The sequence below is a fragment of the Canis aureus genome, chromosome 33 (genome assembly GCF_053574225.1).
Source record: "Canis aureus isolate CA01 chromosome 33, VMU_Caureus_v.1.0, whole genome shotgun sequence".
NCBI classification, from domain to species: Eukaryota; Metazoa; Chordata; class Mammalia; order Carnivora; family Canidae; genus Canis; species Canis aureus.
In genome coordinates, this window is record NC_135643.1 from 27,289,138 (window position 1) to 27,312,961 (window position 23,824).

The window sequence follows — 23,824 nt, forward strand, 5'->3', positions numbered from 1 at the left end:
GATCTTGTTGCAATGTTAGGTGAGAACACATCATTCCTCTGGTCAACAGTATACAGTGGCTTTTCACCACTGTAAAAGCTAAAGTCTTAACTAAGCAATCTGGTTTGATGTAAAATCTGATCCTCTTTGACTCTCATCTCTCTGTTCATTGGGATCCAGTCACATTGGTCTCCTGGCTGCTTCTTCAACATTTTTGGCATGCTTACATCTCAGGGCTTTAGCTCTTGCTGTTGCTTTTGCTTCAGTTGCTCTTTCTCTCAGTTCCTTAAGGCATTTATTCAAAAGTCACTTTTTCCATGAAAGCTTTCCTAGACTGACTTCCTCCTTCCATTCCCTTTCCTTTTCTTCCTCCCTCCCTTCCTTTTTTCTTTCTCTTCCCCCACCCCCTCATTTTCCTTTTCTTTCTCTCTCTCTCTCAAGTTTTTAATTCCAGTTAGTTAATAGTGTTATATTAGTTTCAGGTGTACAATATAGTGATTCAACACTTCCATACATCACTTGGTGCTCACCACAAGTGCATTCCTTAACCCCCCATCCCCTATTTTAACCTATCTTCCACCCCGCTCCCCTGACCACCTTATTTAAAAATTTAATTTCTTCTTCATCTGAGCACCTCACATTCATGTCCTTCCTTAATTTTTTCTTTAGTACTTATCACTAACCAACATACCATATATATATTTACCTGTTTTATTGTTTATTCCCACTAGAATATAAATTCAATGAGGGCAAAGATTTTGTCTGTTTTTTTTTTTTTTTTTTCCATTGACATACCCATGGCCTTGGAAAATGGGCAGGACATAACAGGCATTCACATGTTTGTTGAAAGAAAGAAAAAAATATATAATGAAGACAACTGAGATAGATTAAAAGATCCAAATATAAGATTATACATCATATTGAGAAATTTTTCAATAAATAGGAAATAATGAGAAAATCAGCTAATCTTCCTTGGATAATATATACCTGTGTGTGTTTGTGTGTGTGTGTGTGTGTGTGTGTGTGTGTGTCTCCGTATTAAATAGTGGAAAGTACTTAAAAAACACGAAACTTAAAATTCTGAATTATATACTTATACTTTGATAACAATGATAAAGAATTATTAGAAATAAGTGAAATGCATATTTTAATAATATTTGAAAAGTAATAATTAATTCAAGTTGAAAACATTTCGTTAATACATAACAACTCCCAGGTGCTCACCAGCATCAGTCATCTTTTATCAACTGAAGTCAGGTAAATAGTTAATATATTCTGTGAAATAATAATGCGTGTTATTTATTCTTACTTTATTTGTACCTTTTAAAATTTTAACTGATATTTTTGTCTTAAATAATTCCTTAGGATATTGGTACATCTTCATAATACAGTCTCATGTATGAGAAAAATAGCAGTATAACATAATTTTGAATACTAGGCTGGTTCACATTTTAATTTAAAAAATAACAAATAATGAAATATTTTATTAAAATATAAAAAAACATAAAATTAGCCTTATTAAGTTAGATATATTATTAGCTTTTCCTGACTTAAAGATGAGTACTGAAATCCAATAAAAAAAATCATACATGCTTTAGCTATTTTTCCAGATGATTAAATTATTTTGCTTTATTTGGCCTAGTGGTAGTTAACTAAGTCAGCTGAGTAAATACTGCCCCCTAGCTACATCAAGAAAGAATAGTGATATTTAAGCATTTGAGCAGGTCTTTCCAACGGCCTGGTAATATCAAAATTACAAATATCAATAGGAAAAGCAAAGGCGGGAAGCTCATTAACTTTTATTTCGAAAAGTAGAAAATTATGGTTTAAAAAGTTGTGAACTTTTACAAATGTAAAAGATTTAAAAAGGAAATATTTCTTATAAACTGGATGAATCTTCTGACAAATGTAATTTACATATTGCATTGTTTCTCCTATTAACATTTTTAATTTATATTTTTACTTATTTTATGTATTATAAAAATTATTTTAAGTATTATATTTTATACAATTATTATTATTATAAAAGGGAGTTCCTTCTAGTTGAGTTTCTTAATCTACCTCCTTATAAGCATACTGTATTTTGTTTACTTCAAGTCAGAAGTATGATTACATTTAAATTACATTTAAGTTAAGCCTCTTCTATGAAATTACCTCCACTTTGCAATTACCTAGGTATATTTATCCTTTTCCATTTTATTCTGCATGAGTTCCTCAAAACCATTTGATGTCATTGAGTGGGCTTATACTTTCATTCTAGTTTTCACTATTTTAATGAGTCTACTATTAATATAATATTCTCAAATATCTCTGGGCTTCATCAGTTCACTTTTTATCTCCTTTTGGTAATCTATATATTTTTTAGCTCCTTATTTTCTTCATTTTTATTTTTATTATATTTTTAAGTTTTTATTTAAATTCCCATTAACATATAGTGTAATATTAGTTTTAAGTGGTTTATCTTTTTTTTAAAGATTTGAGAGAGAGAGAGAATGAGAGTGAAAGCTGGGATGGGGTGGATATGGTAGAGAGCGGCAGAGGGAAAGGGAGAGAAGTCGACTGAGTGTGGAGCCCCAAGAAACAGGGCTCAATCCCACAACCTAGAGATCATGACCCGAGCCAAAACCAAGAATTGGAGGCCCAACCAACTGAGCCACCCAGGAGACCCAACAGGTCGCTCATTTTTTTTTTTTTGGTCGCTCATTTTTAAAGTAAGATCATGTTGGGTTATTTTTGTGAGGTAACAGAAGACTTTTTCATTTGCTTTTATTAGTGATTCTTTTATTTCTTTTCTCCTTTCTTTTTCTCTCCATCTTTTCATTATTTATTATCTTCAAATGGGTCCAGCTTCCTAGTAAAGAATAAATGTTAGTATGGTGGAGAGGTAGAATTTGGGGAGGGTAGTTCATAATCGCCATTCAAAACTGTTGCCTACAATATATTTCATTAACACTCAGGGTATATTGGACTCAATTACAGTTTTTGATATGCTTTTTTGAGCATTTCTAACTATTTGTAAGGATTGATATTTTATAATATTCTATTACTTTTAACGAAGAAAAAATAAAGAGAAAATTTATATACACTTTTGAAAAGAAGATTAAAATCACCATATGAATCTATTAGGTCCTTTTATAAATCTGTGATACATTACTGAAAATTCAGTGATCTTATTCTTCTTGCATCATGAAATATTTTGTTCTTTTATCAAAGTAGGAATCATTTTATTATTACTTTTCAATTATTCCCAACTATGCTAAAAAATGATTAAAACAAAGGAAAAAAGAAAAATGATGGAGTCACCTAGAAGGATGGTATATTAAAATAAATGATCATTATTACCATTTTCTTTTTTTCCTACTGAATCATCTAAGGTATGACATCATCTTTCAAGAAGATATAAAAGATTCATGAGACCTAATTACAGTGTGTTTTTTTTAAAGAGTTCAATGAACACAGTTGAGAATTCAGAATTTCTCATTTTCCACCCTCACTAGCAAAGAGAAAAAAATACTGATAGAGGATAATGTTTCACAATTATTAGACCAATCGAAGATGGGCAGTAGCATTCTAGATTCTAGTGAAGTGGTAACAGTGTTACACTGGTTATATAGTGAAATTTCAAACTGAATGCTCAGGTGATGATATCTTAAATGAATTTCCTCAAACACAAGAATCGAGGTAAACAATAAGTTGGTCTCTCACAGGAAAGGACTCATTACCCAATATTTTGTAACAAAAATCTGGACCATCCTATTTTGCTAAAAAGATAAATGAGAGTGAGCTTTAATCTTAAAATATTTCTACACCAAAATTTCATACAATTTAAGTGGATAGGGACTCCTGGGTGGCTCAGTGGTTGGGCAGCTGCCTTCAGCTCATGTCTTGATCCTGGGGTCTGGGATCGAGTCCCGCATTGGGCTCCTGCGAGGAGCCTGCTTCTCCCTCAGTCTATGTTTCTGCCTCTTTCTCTCTCTCTCTGTGTGTCTCTCATGAATAAATAAATAAATCTTTAAAAAAAAATAAGTGGATAAATGCTAAAGGTAGGCATGTTTACAAAATGATTGGAAGGAAACATAATTAGAAAAAAATCATTAAATTTATTAACCTGTGTTCATTTATCTAAAATGAAAATATTTTGCAATTATCAAACAAAAAAGATGCTGTTCTCCAACAAAGTTATGAGGCCTATTAATGTTTTGTTTTGATAACTGCAGGTTTTGAACATGCAGGTGCAAGAAGAAGACCCAGAGAAATGCTAGAATCTATTAGAAATGTATTTGAAATCTAGAATCAATATTTACAAGATAGATATGCTCCAGGTTCATGCATGATAGATGAGCAGTAAATTCAAAGCATTCTGTACATTTCAAGAATACATACTTTCAAAATGATGAATATATGGAATAAAATTTGCGGTTTGCTATATTCATAGTCTTACTAAATTTCTAATAAAATTATTTTTTGCTATGTCTTCATTCTACTTCTGTAAATTATTACAAAATTATTTAAACATATAAAATAATTTAAAAGTTCTATTGGATTCAGATGGTAAACAGTTTTCTTTCTCTTGTATACAAAAGGTTATATTATTACATCTTTTGCAGGTAATGATTTCCCTAATTCTAAAAAAAGAGGAAATTAAAATTAAATAACTGTATAATCATTTCTTTTTTTGTTTTTACTTGACTTATAATATTGAACTGAAAAAGTATAAAGTAGAAATCAGTAATAAAACCAGCTGGAGAATTTAATAGCTCTAGGATTCACAGTCTCATTTTAGGGAAGGACTATAGGTACTTTTCAATTCCAGAGTGCCTTTCAATTATCTGAGTACTAAAAAGCTTTTTAAAATTTTCACGCAAAATTAATTTACCTTAAGTAAAGGACAAAAAGACATGTTATGTAGCACTTTCTGGAAGAAAAACACCTTAAAAATCTAGCAAATAAAAAATCAAGGAAATAAAAAAGGTAAAATTCAAAGTGGTGAGTGCCAATCTTACCAAGTGGGATATGCAAGAAAGTCTTCATTGTTATTAGTACTATGTTGCCTTTGGCAAAGAATTCATTTTTTAAAAAATATTTATTTATTTGTTTATTCCTGAGAGACACAGAGAGAGAGAGAGGCAGAGACACAGGCAGAGGGAGAAGCAGGCCCCATGCAGGGAGCCGGACGTGGGACTTGATCCTGGGTCTCCAGGATCACGCCCTGGACTGAAGGTGGTGCTAAACCACTGAGCCACCCGGGCTGCCCTGGCAAAGAATTCATTAACTGATACAGCAAAATAATATATGCAGTACAGCTTGCAATAGTATGTTTTTCTAAATGTAAATCATATTAATATAACCAAAGAAATAGTATGTGATCAGACTCTAACAATAAGTTAGAACAAGAACACTAATAATGGTTAATTCCTTAACACTGTGAACCTAGAACTATACTGAGTAGTTTATATGTATTATTTAATCATCACAATGTTCCTTTGAGGTAAGATTTATTATAATCAACACAAACACTAACAGGACTGTGGATAAGAAACAAACAAGTATTTAGCTAATAAGTTGAAGAGTCAGGATTAGAACTCTGGCTCATTTGACACCAGTGTCTGAGTGCTTTCTTTCTATACCAGTTTTCCCAAATTGTGGTCACAGACCCCGGGGGATCTTCAAGACCCTTTTTGGGTCAAAATTTCAAAGCTGTTTTCACAACACTACTAAGGCACTTTGTGTTGTGTGCAAAACCACTGGTGGATAAAACTGCTGGTACCTTATTACAAATCAAGGCCATGGCACTAAAGTGTAATAGTCATATATTCTTGTAATGGCTTAAAATTAATAATTGTATTAAGTAACTTTTTAAATGTTTTATGAGACAAAATGGAAAAAATGGAAAGCATGCATAAAACTCTTATATTGTATACTGAAGTGTAAAGATTGTTTTGAGGAAAATCATTTGGACAATCATTTGAGCTGTGAGTCAAGGCAGGTGCTCCCCCCCCCCCCCACGAATACCATTCTTTTTTTCCTTGCAAGTATGACATATAGACAATTATTTTTTCCAGACTTTCATATTAAGCAGACATTTCTCAAAAAAGTGAGCCTGCCACTTCAAGAAAAAAATGGTAGCAGTCAAGTGAATATTAGAATTTTAGAAAACTTGTTTCTGCCACTGTAAGCTTGGCAGTTTTCTAATCCTTAATGGTTTTTTGGATGAGATCAGTGATCATATTAATGAAAATGATTTTTAAAATATTGCATAATGAAAGGTTTCATAGTTAAAAGATTTGCATAATTCAGTAAGCCATTATTTTAAACGATCAATGCATGACATTATAAAATCATGTGTAGATAAAAGCCATTCAAAGCGCAAGACAGGGATGCCTGGGTGGCTCAGTGGTTGAGCATCTGCCTTTGGCTCAGAGCATGATCCTGGAGTCCTGGGACTGAGTCCCACATCGGGCTTCCTGCATGGAACCTGCTTTTCCCTCTGCCTGTGTCTCTGCCTCTCTCTCTCTCTCTCTGTGTCTCTCATGAATAAATAATAAAATCTTAAAAAAAAAAAAACAACACGACAGACTGATCGGTTTGAATGGAATAGAGTATGAAAAGTTCATAGGTATGGTTTTAGACCGTACATTGTAACTAAGCTGTAAGAAACTACCACTGCCTGAAAACGCCCTTTGCCAGCTACATGTCTATATAAGTCCTAATTTTCTTCATACACTTCAAACAAAATAATGATTCATAACAGACTGAATTCAGAAGTAGATATGAGAATTTAGCTTTCTTCTATTAAGTGGAGACTGCAAAAATATAAAACAATACCACTTCACCATTTTTTTTAAACAACTATTTTTTAAAAAACATGTTATTATGGTTACCATGCAGTGGCTTTGCTGTCATTTTTATTTATTTTTATTTTATTATTATTTAAAATATTTTATTTATTTATTCATGAGAGACAGAGAGAGAGGTAGAGACATAAGCAGAGGGAGAAGCAGGCTCCATGCAAGGAGCCCGATGTGGGACTGGATCCCGAATCCCAGGATCACACCCTGAGCTAAAGGCAGACGCTCAACTGCTAAGCCACTCAGGCATCCCTTGCTGTAATTTTTAAAGAAATTAATACATTTAAATATTTTTAAAAAGTGTTAGTAATATTGGTAGATATAACCCACATAAACAAAGACTCTGGTATCCTTGATCCTTAAAAAGGTCTCAAGATCAAAAAGTTTGAAAACCACTATATATTAAACTATTTTACTTCCTTTCACTTGTCTCTCAACCAGTAGAGGAATACATTGGATTGGGAACAGAATGGGGAGGAGATTCAAGTAAGGATTTACCAAACAGAGAAACTTGCTGGATATTTAACTTGTGTGTATGTGTTCTTAGCTAGAAGGTACCAAAATATTACTTTAAATTACTTTATGATTCCCTATGAAATTAATAAGTCTTTGAATTTTAAGATTTGGACCATTTCTGAAAGGTAATTAAACTCTCTTGGGGAAAGGAGAGCTCAATAAGCCATTCGAATTCAGCAGCCTTAACAAATGCAAGGTCAGTAAAATGGGATTAGAACCAATATTGGGGATATCATAGCAGTAGCCAGACAAAACGGCACAGGCTAGCACTTTGCAGATGGGCTAGACCAGGTCAGTGGGGACTCTTGATATGGGAGATTCTAAATAAGGTACACTTTCCTAATTTATTTTGTAACCACATCTTGGTAAAATATAAAATGTTTATTACCAGTAGTCTCTTTATATTAAAATCTAAATTCTTTTCTGTAGCATTAAAAAAATAAAGACCAGGAATAAATGAAGGAACAAATGAACAAACAAAACAAACAAGTAAATACATAAATATTTCTTAATAGAAGGCGGGGCAAGATGGCAGAAGAGTAGGGTCTTCGAATCACCTGGCCCCACAAACTTACCTACAGGACTTTCAAAACATCCTGAGCACCTATAATTTGACCTGAGATTTAAAGAGAGAACAGCTAGAATGCTACAGAGAGAAATTTTTTGCTTCTAACAAGGTAGGAAGGCAGGAAAAACAAATAAATAAAGAATCCGGGCAGCCCTGGTGGCGCAGCGGTTTAGCACTGTCTTTAGCCCAGGGCCTGATCCTGGAGACCTGGGATCGAGTCCCATGTCAGGCTCCCTGGAATGGAGCCTGCTTCTCCCTCTGTCTCTGCCTCTCTCTCTCTCTCTCATGAATAAATAAAATCTTAAAAAAAATAATAATAAAGAATCCAAGGGGGGAGGGGCCCCACAAGAAGCCGGGCTAAGGCTAGTGGTGAAAGCCTCTGGGGCAGGAAAGCCCAGCCCTGGGGAAGTGGGAACTCGGGCAGGATAGCAGGAGGGGCAGTGAAGCCTCAAGATTCCCGGGTGGCTGTAAGAGGAGGGGCCCCGGGGACAGCTCACAGCAAACTGCGGCCTGATCTCGGTAAAAGTCTGGAGCGCTGCAGCCCTCAGGGCATTTGGGAGCATCTGCTCTGTTAGGCAGCCCGGCTCCAGACCGAGGTGGCCGTGCCCTGTTCCCTTCGGGAGAGGCGGTCCCGGAGTGCGGTTCCAGCGGCACAGGACCCGATCCCAGGGAGCCCAGTGGATACAGCCGGCGATCCCATGTTCCCCCCAGGACAGGTGGAGGTGGGGAGGGCACAGGACAGGGAGACTCTCCTGCCACGGGGCACCCCGAGCTGTGCAGGTCAGTGCCCCCTGCACCTGCCTCCAGGAGCGCATCCAGGCCACTTCGGACTGGGAGACTGTGGTAGTTACCGGGGGAGCTGACTCCAGGGCTGGAGAGCTGGCCACTGCCATTGTTGTTCCTCCTGGTTTCACCCTGCGCCTGGGAGGGGCGGGGCCACCAGGGAACAGAGGCCTCACGGGGTAAACAGCTCCCCCTGAGCCCAGCTCCCGGCAGGGGGTGGGGCATCTCCCCAGGTGCACACACCTGAGAATCAGCACAGCAGGCCCCTCCCCCAGAAGGCCAGCTGGAAGGACAAGGGAAGGGCAAGTTCTTGACCCAGCAGTGCTGGAAAGCTCCAGGAATGAGGGAAAATAGTATATAGAACTAGAGGGTCCTTTTCTTGCTTTTCTCTTTTCTTTTTCTTTTCTCTTTCCATTATGAATCATTTTTATATCAGACTAAAAATTTCCAATGTTTTTTTTTTCTTTTCCCACCTTAACTACAATATTTTACCAGCTCATTTTTAATTATTTTTCCTTTTTGACTTTCATATTTCTACAATTATATGTCTTAGATATATTTTTCACTTCTACATTCCCTTCAATGTATTCAATTCAATTTTGGTAGATATATGAGATATATTTTTTTTCTGCCTCATTTTGTTTTACAATGGCAGAAGTTAGTACCTGTAAAATACGATCAACATATACCCAGAACCAAGTGGAGCACCGTGTTGGTTCATTCTGTGAGATTATATTCTCTCTTCCTTTCCATTCTGCCCCCCTATTTTATCTTGTTTATGTTTTGGTGGTCAGTGTTGGGGCTTTCTATAAGTATTGCTGGTTTATAAAATATGGGATTGAGCATCTTCTAACATACAGAACAAAATACACTCAGAACCAAGAGGATCACCCTCTAGAACCCATAAGGGAGAGACTACATTCTCTCTCCATTACCACTACTTCACCACCACCATCCTCCGTCCCCCCTTTTTTCTTTTTCCTCTTTTCTTTACCTTTTTTTTCACCTCTTTTTTTTTCTTCTTCTTTGTTTTTGGCTTATTATTTTTACTACTTTGTTTTAAAATTTGTTTCTCACTTTAATGGTTCTTTTATTTTGTTTTGTTCTTCTTTTTCTTTTATTTTCTGGTCTCTGATCTCTTCGGAATCATCTACGGTATTTTATGTATTTTATATGTATTTTATATGTATTTTATATGTATATATGTATTTTGTATGTATTTATATGTATTTTATATGTATTTTATATGTACGGTATTTTATATTTTATATGTATTTTATTATATGTATTTTACTTACATTGTGGTTGATATTTTTGACTCAGCCTGCTCATATGGCCACTCTGCACTGCACAAAATGACTACAAGGAAGAATTCACCACAAAAGAGAGAACTGGAAATAGTACTCTCTACCACAGAGTTACAGAATTTGATTTCAATACGATGTCAGATTGAATTCAAAACTACAATTATAAAGCTACTGGTGAATCTGGAAAGAAACATAAAGGACTCTAGAGACTTCATTACTGCAGAATTGAGATATAATCAGGCCAAAATTAAAAATAGATTAAATGAGATGCAATACAAACTGGATGTTCTAACTGCTAGGGTTAATGAGGTGGAAGAGAGAGTGAGTGACACAGAAGACAAATTGTTGGTAAGGAAGGAAGCTGAGGAAAAAAGAGAAAAACAATTAAGAGGTCATGGGAGAGGCTTAGGGAAATAAATGACAGCTTGAGAAGGAAGAATATACATCTAATTGGGATTCCAGAAGAGGCTGAGAGAGAGAGAGAGAGAGAGAGAGGACCACAAAGTATATCTGAACAAATCATAGCTGAGAAAATCCCAAGTCTGGGGAAGCAAACAGACATTCAGATCCAAGAGATACAGAGGACCCCCGCCCCCGCCAAATAAATCAATAAAAAATGCTCAATACCTCGACATTTAATACTGAAACTTGCAAATTCCAAAGATAAAGTTCTTAAAGCAGCAAGAGACAAGAGATTCTTAACTTATATGGGGAGAAATATCAAATTAACAGCAGACCTCTCCACAGAGACCTGGCAGGCCAGAAAGGGCTGGCAGGATATATTCAGGGTCTTAAATGAGAAGAATATGCAGCCAAGAATACTTTATCTAGCAAGGCTCTCATTCAGAATACAAGGAGAGATAAAGAGCTTCCAGGATAGGCAGAAACTGAAAGAATATGTGACCACCAAACAAGTTCAGCAAGAAATACTAAGGGGGGACCCTGTAAAAGAAAGAGGAAGTCCACAGAAACAATCCACAAAAACAGGGACTGAATAGGTATTACATGACACTAAATTCATATCTTTCAATAGTAACTCTGAACATGAATGGGCTAAATGATCCCATCAAAAGACACAGGGTATCAGACTGGATAAAAAAGCAAGACCCATCTATTTTCTGTCTACAACAGACTATTTTAGACCTAAGGACACCTCCAGCCTGAAAATGAAAGGTAGGAGAATAATTTACCATTCAAATGGTCCTCAAAAGAAAGCAGGGGTAGCAATCCTCATATAAGATAAATTAAAGTTTATCCCAAAGACTGTAGTAAGAGATGAAGAGGGACACTATATAATACTTAAAGGATCTATCCAACAAGAGGACCTAACAATCATGAATATTTATGCCCGTAATGTGGGAGCTGCCAAATATATCAATTAATAACCAAAGTAAAGACATACTTAGATAATAATACACTAATACTGGGAGACTTCAACACGGTGCTTTCTGCAAATGACAGATATTCGAAGCACAGCATCTCTAAAGAAAGAAGAACTTTAAATGATACACTCGACCACATGGATTTCACAGATATATACAGAACTCTCTATCGAAATGCAACTGAATACACAGTCTTCTCAAATGCACATGGAACTTTCTTTAGAATAGACCACATACTCTGGTCACAAATCAGGTCTCAACCGATACCAAAAGACTGGGGTTATCCCCTGCATATTTTCAGACCCTAAGGATTTGAAACTTGAACTCAATCACAAAAAATTTGGGATAAACTCAAACACGTGGAGGTTAAAGAGCATCCTGCTAAAAGATGAAAGGTCAACTAGGAAATTAGAGAAGAATTAAAAAGATTCATGGAAACTAATGAGAATGAAGATACAACCTTCAAAATCTTTGGGATACAGCAAAAGCAGTCCTGAGAGGGAAATATATCGCAATACAAGCCTCCCTAAAAAATTGGAATAAACTCAAACACACAAGCTAACCTTGCACCTAAAGGAACTGGAGAAAGAACAGCAAGTAAAACCTACACCAAGCAGAAGAGATATGATAGATAGATAGAAGAACTAATATGATAGATAAATCCCTAGCCAGCCTTATTAAAAAGAAAAAAAGATTCAAATTAATAAAATCACGAATGAAAAAGGAGAGATCACAACCAATACCAAGGAAATACAAACGATTTTAAAAACATATTATGAGCAGGTATACGTCAACAAATTAGGCAATCTAGAAGAAATGGATGCATTTCTGGAAAACCAAAAATTACCAAAACTAGAACAGGAAGAAATAGAAAACCTGAACCAGCCAATAACCAGAGAGGAAATTGAAGCAGTCATCAAAAACCCCCCAAGACACAAAAGTCCAGGGCCGGATGGCTTCCCAAGGGAATTCTATCAAACGTTTAAAGAAGAAATAATACCTATTCTAGTAAAGCTGTTCCAAAAGATAGAAAGGGACTGAATACTTCCAAATTTGTTTTATGAGGCCTGCATTATCTTGAATCCAAAACCAAGAAAGACCCCACCAAAAGGAGAATTATAGACCAATATCCCTGATGAATACATATGCAAACATTCTCAACAAGATACTAGCCAAGATACTAGGATCTAAGAGTACATTAAGAAGATTATTTATCATGACCACGTGGGATTTATCCCTGGGATGTAAGGGTGGTACAACGCTTGTAAAACAATCAATATGATAGATCACATCAACAAGGGAAAAAACGAGAATCATATGATCCTCTCAATAGATGCAGAGAAAGCATTTGACAAAATACAGCATCCATTCCTGGTTAAAACTCTTCAAAGTGTAGAGATAGAGGGAATATTCCTCAATATCTTAAAAGCCATCTATGAAAAGCTCACAGCAAATATCATTCTCAAGAGGGAAAAACTGAGAGCCTTTCCCCTAAGGTCAGGAACACGTCAGGGATGTCCACTCTCCCCACTGCTAATTCAACATAGTAGTAGAAGTCTTAGCCCAGGAATCAGATAACAAAAAGACATTAAAGGCATTCAAATTGGCAAAGAAGAAGTCAAAATCTCCCTCTTCGCAGATGACATGATACTGTGTATAGAAAACCCAAAAGACTCCACCCCAAGATTGCTAGAACTCATACAGTAATTCGGCAGTGTGGCAGGATACAAAATCACTGTCCAGACATCAGTGGCATTTCTATACACTAATAATGAGACTGAAGAAAGAGAAATGAAGGAATCAATCCCATTTACAATTGTACCCCAAAGCATAAGATACCTAGGAATAAACCTAACCAAAGAGGTAAAGGATCTATACCTTAAAACCTACAGAACACTTCTGAAAGAAACTGAGGAAGACACAAAGAGATGGAAAAATATTCCATGCTCATGGGTTGGAAGAGTAAACATTGTGAAAATGTCAATGCTACCCAGAGCAATTTACACATTCAATGCAATCCCTATCAAAATACCAGGACTTCCTTCACAGAGTTGGAATAAATAATCTTAAGATTTGTATGGAATCAGAAAAGACCCCAAATAGCCAGGGGAATTTTAAAAAAGAAAACCATATCTGGGGGCATCACAATGCCAGATTTCAAGCTGTATTACAAAGCTGTGATCATCAAGACAGGTCCTGACACAAAAAAAGACACATAGATCAATGGAACAGAATAGAGAACCCAAAAATGGGCCCTCAACTCTATGGTCAACTAATATTCGAGAAAGCAGGAAAGAATATCCACTGGAAAAAGGACAGTCTCTTCAATAAATGGTGCTGGGAAAATGGACAGCCACATGCAGAAGAATGAAACTAGACCATTCTCTTACACCATATACAAAGATAAACTCAAAATGGTTGAAAGATCCAAATGTGAGACAAGAATCCATCAAAATCCTAGAGGAGAACACAGGCAACACCCTTTTTGAACATGGCCACAGCAACTTCTTGCAAGATACATCTATGAAGGCAAGGGAAACAAAAGCAAAAATGAATTATTGGGACTTAATCAAGATAAAAAGCTTCTGCACAGCAAAAGAAACAGTCACCAAACCTAAAGACAACCTACAGAATGGGAGAAGATATTTGCAAATGATGTATCAGATAAAGGGCTAGTATCCAAGATCTATAAAGAACTTATTAAATTCAACAGCCAAGAAACCAAAAATCCAATCATGAAATGGGCAAAAGACATGAACAGAAATTTCACAGAGGAAGACATAGAAATGGCCAACAAGCACATGAGAAAATGCTCTGCATCACCTGCCATCAGCGAAATACAAATCAAAACCACAATGAGATATGACCTCACACCAGTGAGAATGGCGAAAATTAACAAGACAGGGAACAACAAATGTTGGAGAGGATGTGGAGAAAGGGGAACCCACTTGCCTGTTGGTGGGAAAGCAAGCTGATGCAGCCACTCTGGAAAACTGTGTGGAGGTTCCTCAAAGAGTTAAAAATAGAGCTACCCTATGACTCGGCAAATTGCACCACTGCATATTTATCTCAAAGATACAGATATAGTGAAATGGTAGGACACCTGCACCTCAATGTTCATAGCAGCATTGTCCACAATAGCCAAACTGTGGAAGAAGCCACGATGTCCTTCGACAGATGAATGGATAGAGAAGATACACACACACACACACACACACACACACACACACACACACACAATGGAGTATTACTCAGCTAGCAGAAAGGATGAATACCCACCATTTGCTCTGATGTGGTTGGAACTGGAGGGTATTATGCTGAGTGAAATAAGTCAATCGGAGAAGGACATCACCATATGGTTTCACTCATATGGGGAATATAAGGAATAGTGAAAGGGATTATAAGGGAGAGGAGGGCAACTGAGTGGGAAAAATCAGAGAGGGAGACAAAATATTAGACACTCCTAACTCTGGAAAATGAAAAAAGGGTTGCGGAAGGGGATGTGGGCAGGAGTTTGGGGTAAGTGGGTGACAGGCACTGAGGAGGGCACTTGATGGGATGAGCACTGGGTGTTATAGTCTATGTTGGCAAATCTAACTTCAATAAAAACAAATGAAAAAATATTTCTTAGTAATCCTTTCACATTTTCTGTTAGTATAAACCAAGCTGAATATAAATTTTGAGAAGAAAGGAGTCAGTAGTAGTATAAGCATCCATTAATATTGCAGTTAAATGACAGTGGTTTGCCACCATACTTGCTTACCACTGAAATTGTTTGCTTTATCTTTAGAAGTGACAGTAGGTTCAAAAGGCACATATAGAACTGAGATACAGCTCTTATCATTTATCTTAATGGCCACCTGACAACTGTTCATAATTTGTAAGCTGAATGCTATTCATGGCACTTCAGAAAAATAGTTTCCTTAGGAATGAAGAAACATACTTTTATGTTCTCATTTCAAAGGCCTTGTATATTTTCAGAAGCAGAAATATACACCAAAACAAAAATGATAAAAATCACCCTGGCCCCAATTTTGCCAAATACAAGTTACTCACACTATTTATATGCAAATCACATAACTACCATGACATATATAATTTAAGCATCACATCAGTGCATAGTATTCCTAACTATTCAAGCTCCAACAGTGCTCAATATTTATAATTCTGTGACCCACAGCAAATGGAAAGGAGCCAGAAATCAGTCTTTCCTGCAATGAGAGCCTGCATTTCAATGACGGGAGATTAATGAGGGCTTACTTTGATAGGATTAGTTATTGAGTAGGAAACTTGGTTCAGAATCTTACTACAAAAGTGCCCACCCCTGCCCTCAATGAACCTAGCCTATACTGTTAGTGATGCAGAAAGTCACCTAAGCAATTATTTTAAAAGTAGAACACTGAAGATAGTAATTCAAGGGGAAACAAAGAAACAAAACCTACTGCACAAACTACTGAAATGCAACTAAAAATATGTGATTATTAATAAAGTAAAATGTTAGAAAAATCCTGCATATCATCACATGCTTTCCCCCAGTATTCACTATCAACACTCTCTGTATTAAAAATACCAAATCTGTTTTCACAATTAAATTTAAAAGTAGTCTTAATATTTTCATATTATCTACAGACGAGAAACAGGCCAACAATAAAAAAAAAAGCAAGATAAAAGATTTAGAAAAAACCCTCAATCTTCTATTAAAATTTTATCTTTGCTAAATACCTTGCAGTTTGCTTAGTCTCTGAGACAAGAGAATTGTAAAAAGACATTTTTTTGCCGGTGAGATATATTCTCCTTTCCCTTATTTTTCTTTGTTTAATCTAGGATTCTCAATATTGAAAAAAGTATTCTCTAGAGGGTGTTTGGAAATATATGTAGAGTCACTTTTCAGAAATACATGCAAGCATTTAATTGTCATCATAATTAGGGGATTACTACAGGCAATCAGTGGATGGGGGCCAGTGAGGCTCAGCACTTGTCATGTACTAGACATTCTCATCACACAAGAAACTGTTTCCCATCCCATACGACTTGTATCTCGTAAGATTAATCACAGTACATATATAAATCAGTATTACTTCATAATAATACCAGGATTAAAGAATTTTTACAAGAAATTACACAAAAAGGGCAGCCCAGGTGGCTCAGCGGTTTAGTGCTGCCTTCAGTCCAGGGCCTGATCCTGGAGACACAGGATCGAGTCCCACGTTAGGCTCCCTGCAGGGAGCCTGCTTCTCCCTCTGCCTGTGTCTCTGCATATCTCTCTCTCTCATGAATAAATAATATCTTTAAAAAAATAAATTACATAAAAATGCCCCATTAATTATTGAAGGGGGTCATAATAAAGAGGGAAGCATAAATCAAAGATATCACATATATATTATTGAATAATTACCTCACTCTCTGTAGCAGCACATTTAATAAACACCAATATATACTCTCCATTCAGATTTAACAGAAATTAACAATTTTTGACAATTGTTTTGGAAATTTAAAAAATCAAAATAATACATTATCAATAGAACGGAAGTCTCCTTTGTATCACTCCTCTAATTTTCTCTTTTTAAAATATTATGTTTGTACTTTCTGTAACTTCTGTGAAAATTCCTTTCTAGATGTAAATAATGAATATGACACTCCTTAATTAGTTAGGTCTTCTAGTCAATCTAGAACTTATTTTTATATATCATATGAAATTGGCTTTCATTTCCACTCCCTTCCATGTAGTTACCCACTGTATTAGAGCCATTTGTTTGACAATCTGCTCTTTTCTAAATGATTTATATAGCCATTTCTGTCACATACCAATATCTACTTATGGGTATGTCTGTTTTATGTTTATGTTTTTCGTTTTACGAGTTTATATTAATATTACTGTATTTGGGTTAATATTTGCCTAACTCATACTTTTTATCTCCTTCTTTGACCAATATCCTTAAATTTTTATCTCATAAATAGCGTAAATGGATTTATGGATTTCTTAAATGTCTGAAAATTTCTTTTATTAGTCAATCTAATTAGCTTACATTCTATGATGTTTTTATAGTTTCGGTTGACTTTGCTCCACACACCCCCTCACCCCTCCCATTGATTTAGAAGTTATACATTCTCTTTCTATTTCCTTAATGATTACCATTAAAATTTTAATATGCATTCTATACTTCTGCATTTCTTGTGAGTGGAGACACTAACTGCCTTTTGTTCTGGGAAAAAAAAAAAAATATATATATATATATATTTATTTATTTATTTATTTATTTTGTTGTTGTTAAAGATTTTATTTATTTATTCATGAGAGACACAGAGAGAGAGGCAGAGACACAGGCAGAGGAAGAAGCAGGATCCCTGCAAGGAACCCAATGTGGGACCTGATCCCAGGACCCCGGGATCACGCCCTGAGCCAAAGGCAGATGCTCAACCGCTGGGCCACCCAGGCATCCCTGGATTATATTTTCCAAGGCTGTTTTGATACAAACATATTAGAAAATGTATGTATGGTTAGAAAATCAAGATATATATGCTAATACTCCTGCTGCTTGCTGTGCTATGAGGGATAATGTCCTTTGTCTCTGAACCAGGAGTCTTGGGTTTTCTGCTAGCAGCTATGAAACTGTAACAGGCTCATTTATTAGTTTCAGTGGAGTTAAATCAAATCCCAGATGTGAAAAGATCCCTGACTTGATGTTAAAGTATAAGGAGTATATTTATTTTTCCTTCATATAATATAAAAACATTACAACACTTTTAAGCTGAGTTCTCACCTACTCTTATCTTTTTTTACTACTGTTAGTTAAAATTTTATTTCCATTCAGCTATTAGCCTTTTCTAAATTAATTTTATGTATAAATATTTAATAGTCATTGTTCAATTAGATTTATAAGTTTGTGAGGATTAGATAAGTGGCTTATTTAAAGAGGGTGGAGCAGGGCATGGCACACAATAAGCACTTAATATATGTTGGCATTATTTTTTTAGCAATATTTTTTGCTCACCATCCTCATACTATACTCATTCCGAATTCAATTTTTCTGATTAACTAAAGCAAATATGGACTATATATTTCCTTTGATGAGTCCTTTCTTAATATCATCTATATTCATGAATATGTCTCAAAATTTTTTATCAGGCTGTCTTTGTAATTCCATACATATTTTTCTGCATAAATTTTTTTTTGTCAATCACCAACACGTCTGGCCCAGTGCAATTTTCTGTTTACTACTGGGCATAGTTAGGTACTTTCAAGAGAATTCTTTGAAAATAATCCCTTCTTTTAGTCTGTGTTTTAGCTATTAGTATTCTTTCCCCCTCAAATACTTTATTCCATTACCAACTTGGCAGTCAGATCCTCTATAATTTCTTCAACTCCAGCCATAATATTTAATGTAGTTTTGTCTTATACCTCTCATAATGTGAAGTAAGAAAGGTGGGGTTATGTAAAAACTGAATACTTAACATGATAATATGTATACTGGTTAATTTTTTGTTTATAAGGTCTTTTTTTTTTCTTTTTTTTATAAGGTCTTTTATCATTATATAATTATAGGGCTTGTCCTTATTTTATTTCTTAACCTGTACATGTTCTTTTTGGAGCCCTCACAGAATAAACCAGGTACTTAAGTAAAAGGTATTTCTCCAGAAGCCTAGAAGCAAAAGACACTGTAAATGTTAAGGATGGTTACATTACAGAATAATACAAAACACAATACAAAGAGAAATGAACTAGGAATAAGTATACCTATGTTTTAGTCTCTATTCTCCCAATGGAAGATAAACTAGACTAGGGGCAGAGGGTTGTCAAATGATGTAAGTTAAAATTTTAGTTGTGACTAATTAGTTTTGTCATCTTCTCAAACATTATATTTCTCAAATGCTGAAATTATCTGCTTCATATGTCTTGCAGGTTTGTTTTTGAGAATTAAATAATGTTAATGGAAATATTTTTAAACTTCAAAGTACTCTGCAAATATTCATACTATAATTATTATTAACACTTTAAATACATTAGTTAAGTGTTAATATAAACATTTTTTCACCTCTAATCTTACCATTAATATACTGGTCCCTGAATAAGAGCCTTAAAAGGAAAGGCATGATCAAGAAACAAAGAAAGTTAAGATGGAATGAGGAGATCTCTATCTCAAATATGTTTTTTTTTTTTTTGGGCAGCCCGGATGGCTCGGCGGTTTCGTGCTGCCTTCAGCCCAGGGCGTGATCCTGGGGACCCGGGATCGAGTCCCACGTCGGGCTCCCTGTATGGAGCCTGCTTCTCCCTCTGCCTATGTCTCTGCCTCTCTCTCTCTCTCTCTGTCTCTCATGAATAAATTAAAAAAAAATTCAAATATGTTTCTTTTGAGGTTTACAAAAACCTATGATACCATACTCCGGAAGACTTTTAAAAGAGGTTTGACTCCACATCACATAACACTGATGAGTAACAGGCTAACCATGACTAATCTTTAAGAGTCAACTCCGACTTTTGGGTTGACATGGACTATTAAGAAGCTAATGAAGTAAGCCAAAATCTGGCAAAGCTTCTGAGGGAAATATATCAAGAAAAATACAGAAGCTGCTACTTAAAAATTCACTAAAGTTTAAGTTTCCTACTGCTTCAAAAGCAGGCCTGAATATCAAAATTCAAGTAAAACACTTATAGCAGCACAGTTTATTACAACATTCGAACTAAAGGATTTTTCAAAACAATTTGATAGTGCCAAAAAAAACAACATACTTTCCCTTTACTTAAAGTGGGAATATGTAAGGTAATCACACAAACTTTATAACAGAAGGCTATAATTAGTAATAGGAACTGGTTTAAACATATGGACTTCTTGGAACAACAAATTTTTATTTTTATTTTTTTAAAGATTTTATTTACTCATGAGAGACAGAGAAAGAGAAAGAGAAAGAGAGAGAGAGAGAGAGAGAGAGAGGCAGAGACACAGGCAGAGGGAGAAGCAGGCCCCATACAGGGAGCCCAACAACAGACTTGATTCTGGGACTCTAGGATCATGTCCCGGGCCAAAGGTGGCACTAAATCGCTGAGCTACCCGGGGATACCCGTAACAACAATTTTTTTTTTTTTTAAGATTTTATTTTATTTACTCATGAGAGATACAGAGCGAGAGAGAGAGAGAGGCAGAGGGAGAAGCAGGCTCCACACAGGGAGCCCGATGTGTGTTCGATCCCTGGTCTCCAAGATCAGGCCCTGGGCTGCAGGCAGCGCTAAATGGCTGCGCCACTGGGGCTGCCCAACAACAAATTTTTAAAAACAGTACCCCTTTGTGCTACCAATTTTTACTCTATTTTTTATTTCATGTTCTATTAATGTACCAAGTACTTACATCTGGAATAAATCCAATCTCATTGAGATGATTGCTCAACTCTGGATCATGGAATGCTATCATCTGTGAGAACACAGTCAGATACTCTGGAACAACAATGAAGTTTTAGACAATCAACATTTTTACATGATACTTCAAAATAAAGACATCTTATTAAAAGAAATTACTGTTTTATATACATTTTGAATGATATTTAATTTCTCCAAGAGGAAAATATACTTTAATAGGTAATTTTCTGTTTTATTAGCATTTTAATCACTATTAATTATTAAACATACCAAAATGCTGTGGCACAATTTATTTTCTACCTTCTTAACTATCAGTTCATTTCTTAAATCACAGATTATATATGTGATATTTTCCTATTAAATTCAACATACAGTTTCTCTAGCAATATTAAATCTGTATTGCATTTACTGTATATTCAGAAAGTGGAACAGATACTTAAATAAAGAACACTTTATAAGCAATCAATAGAATAATTATGCTTCAAATTTGTTTATATATACAGAGATAGGCCTTTGTTCCAGTTCTAACATATTTTCATCTAAGGGCTCTACTTTGCGATATTTAGGATTAAGAATGAACAAGATGTTAATCGGGATATAGACATATGGGTCTATACATGTTGTTGTATAGACAAAAATACATGTTGTTGATTCTAATCCTATTTTAATTCATAAAGTTCAGTTAAAATATGAGGATTATTTCCTTATTTTTTCCACTCTTTCAACAAAATACTATTCTTGTCAATTTACTCACTGCGTTCTAATCTGAACAAGATTCTGGCAACCATCACTCAAGGAAATCATATTTTTACTACGTAAAAAGACAAAATTAACACATACCTCAAGGAGCGCAACTTTTTTTTTTTCTTTTTGAAATTAAAATGACTTTTTTCATTTTAAACTACAAAACCATGCCTCAGGCAATTCCCCACAGCTATGCTCTATTTTGAAAATAAAGTGAGTAGAATGCTGCCTTACTTAAATCTGATGGTTATTGTGAAGATACATAATAATAAAAGACTGAATAAATGTGACTTCTATTTTGCAGTTAAGAACAGAGGACTGGGGAGTTTTCATGACTATTTAGGATTATTCTCTAGTTTATGACATAGCCAGCCTCATAATTTAGGTTTTCAGGTTCCTAGCTGAAAAGGTTTCTAGCTGTATGTTTTTCCAGATGTGCCACAAAGAGGGATATCTCAAAAGAGCAGAAAGTAGGAGTTGTAGAAATACTGGAGAATATGGTAAGAAAAATTCCAGGTTATCTGTGTCTTTCTGAAGGAAGACAGACATTCACTACTCAGGGATTCCCCTGGAAATGACATGGAAGATGCTGAGGAGTTCAGCATGATGGAATGAAGCATTTGTAATGCTGAGAAGAGAAAAAAAGACTGAGGTGGGAAATTTTTAAGCTTGTTTTCAAATGCAGTTTTGTTATGTGAATAAACCGTACCTTGTTTATATTTAGTTTAAAACAGTAGTTCTTTTAAGAAAATAAGAACTATATAAAATTGCATTTTAAAACTCTGATAAATCAATCATCAAAACTGTTTTCCTTTATCAAATAAAGGTCAATACTTGGAACTACTACTATTGCTATTTTTGAGCCATCTCCCTATTCAAATCTACACTATGGTTAGGTGTCTGTAAATATGGCTGTTATGTGGTGTCACATGATAAAGTACTTCCCATAGGTTTAAAAAAATGACAATAACTCAATGAACATTTTCTCTTAGTAACTTCAACTTCTTTCAATAAAGTAGATCAAACCAATTACTTGGTGAAAATAACCTATAAAAATATTGTCTGCTTTTTTTGGTTTTATTTTTTAAAGTACCTTAATTTTAATATTTAAAGAAATAGTACTAAATCTATGACAATCTGTTAATATAAGTTGCCTTCCCCCTCTTTTCCTCAATTAAAACTTTACTTCTACCTGGGTGTTTTTTTGTTGTTTTTAAATTTTATTTATTTATTCATGATAGTCACACAGAGAGAGACAAAGAGGCAGAGACACAGGCAGAGGGAGAAGCAGGCTCCATGCAGGGAGCCCAATGTGGGACTCGATCACGGGTCTCCAGGATCGCACCCTGTGCCAAAGGCAGGCGCCAAACCGCTGCGCCACCCAGGGATCCCTACCTGGGTGTTTTATGTAAGGGATGAATTACTGAATTCTACTCCTGAACCTACTATTACACTGTATGTTAACTATTTGGAATTTAAAGTAGTACTTGAAAGAAAAACAACAAAAAAATAAAATTTTGCTTCTAATGAGCATATTGTATTGTATAATTATTTACCTATAAGCAACGATACATATTTTATAAAAAGGAGCACCAAGAAGCACTAGAAAGAAAAGATGAGGCGGTGCTGTTCTCAATACCATGATAAAGCTGAATTCTGGATCTAATTTGAACTTTTACCCATGGGTGTTGGGTAAAGAATAGGTATTTGATTAATACTTTTCTTGACTTGGTGTTTATAGCAACAGAATACATTCTATCCACTGTCTCATCTTTTCTTTGAAAACAAGAAAGTTACAGTTCACATCAGCTTCAAGAGTTACAGATTGAAGTAAAAACTCAGGTCAGATCCCAATGGCCCATTGTTTAATTTTCTTTCCAATTCTAATTAGCAAAGTATGTTTACAGTCCTAACTTACCTAGGAGCTAGAGGTACACAACATCAGTAATTGTAAGCATTCAACTATATGTTGATGAAAGCATATAGTTATTAACTTTTAAAAAGTACACTTTGTTTTAAACTACAAAACCATGCCTCAGGCAATTCCCCACAGCTAGGCTCTAGTTTATTAAATATCATTCTTACCTAAGCCTGATAAAAGATAATTACTATGTGGTATTATGTGGCTAAGTAAGGATGGACTGAAGAAACCTAATCCATCATGAAAACATATTCCTTGTATTCTACCAAATATCCATAGTGGATTTATGATATATGATATGTGCTATAATTGCATATATATGTATAAAATATACACAAATACATAAGTATTTATATAAAATATACACATAAATATGTATATACATTTATATTATTATATACTACATATCATCTCATGGAAATATGAG

At 35.1% G+C, this 23,824-nt stretch overlaps 1 protein-coding gene across 6 annotated transcripts in view; it reads right to left on the minus strand.

Annotated features, from left to right (window-relative positions):
* The window catches only part of TBCK (TBC1 domain containing kinase), a 222,592-nt gene that overhangs the window by 101,063 nt on the left and 97,705 nt on the right, over positions 1-23,824 (minus strand). For all 6 annotated transcript variants that reach the window (XR_013370784.1, XM_077882204.1, XM_077882205.1 and 3 more), the window contains one exon: positions 20,725-20,810. Coding sequence is in view for 5 of the 6 variants with exons in the window: in XM_077882204.1 (XP_077738330.1) it covers positions 20,725-20,810 (86 nt within the window). In the remaining variant the exon portion in view is untranslated. The remainder of the gene's footprint in view (positions 1-20,724; positions 20,811-23,824) is intronic.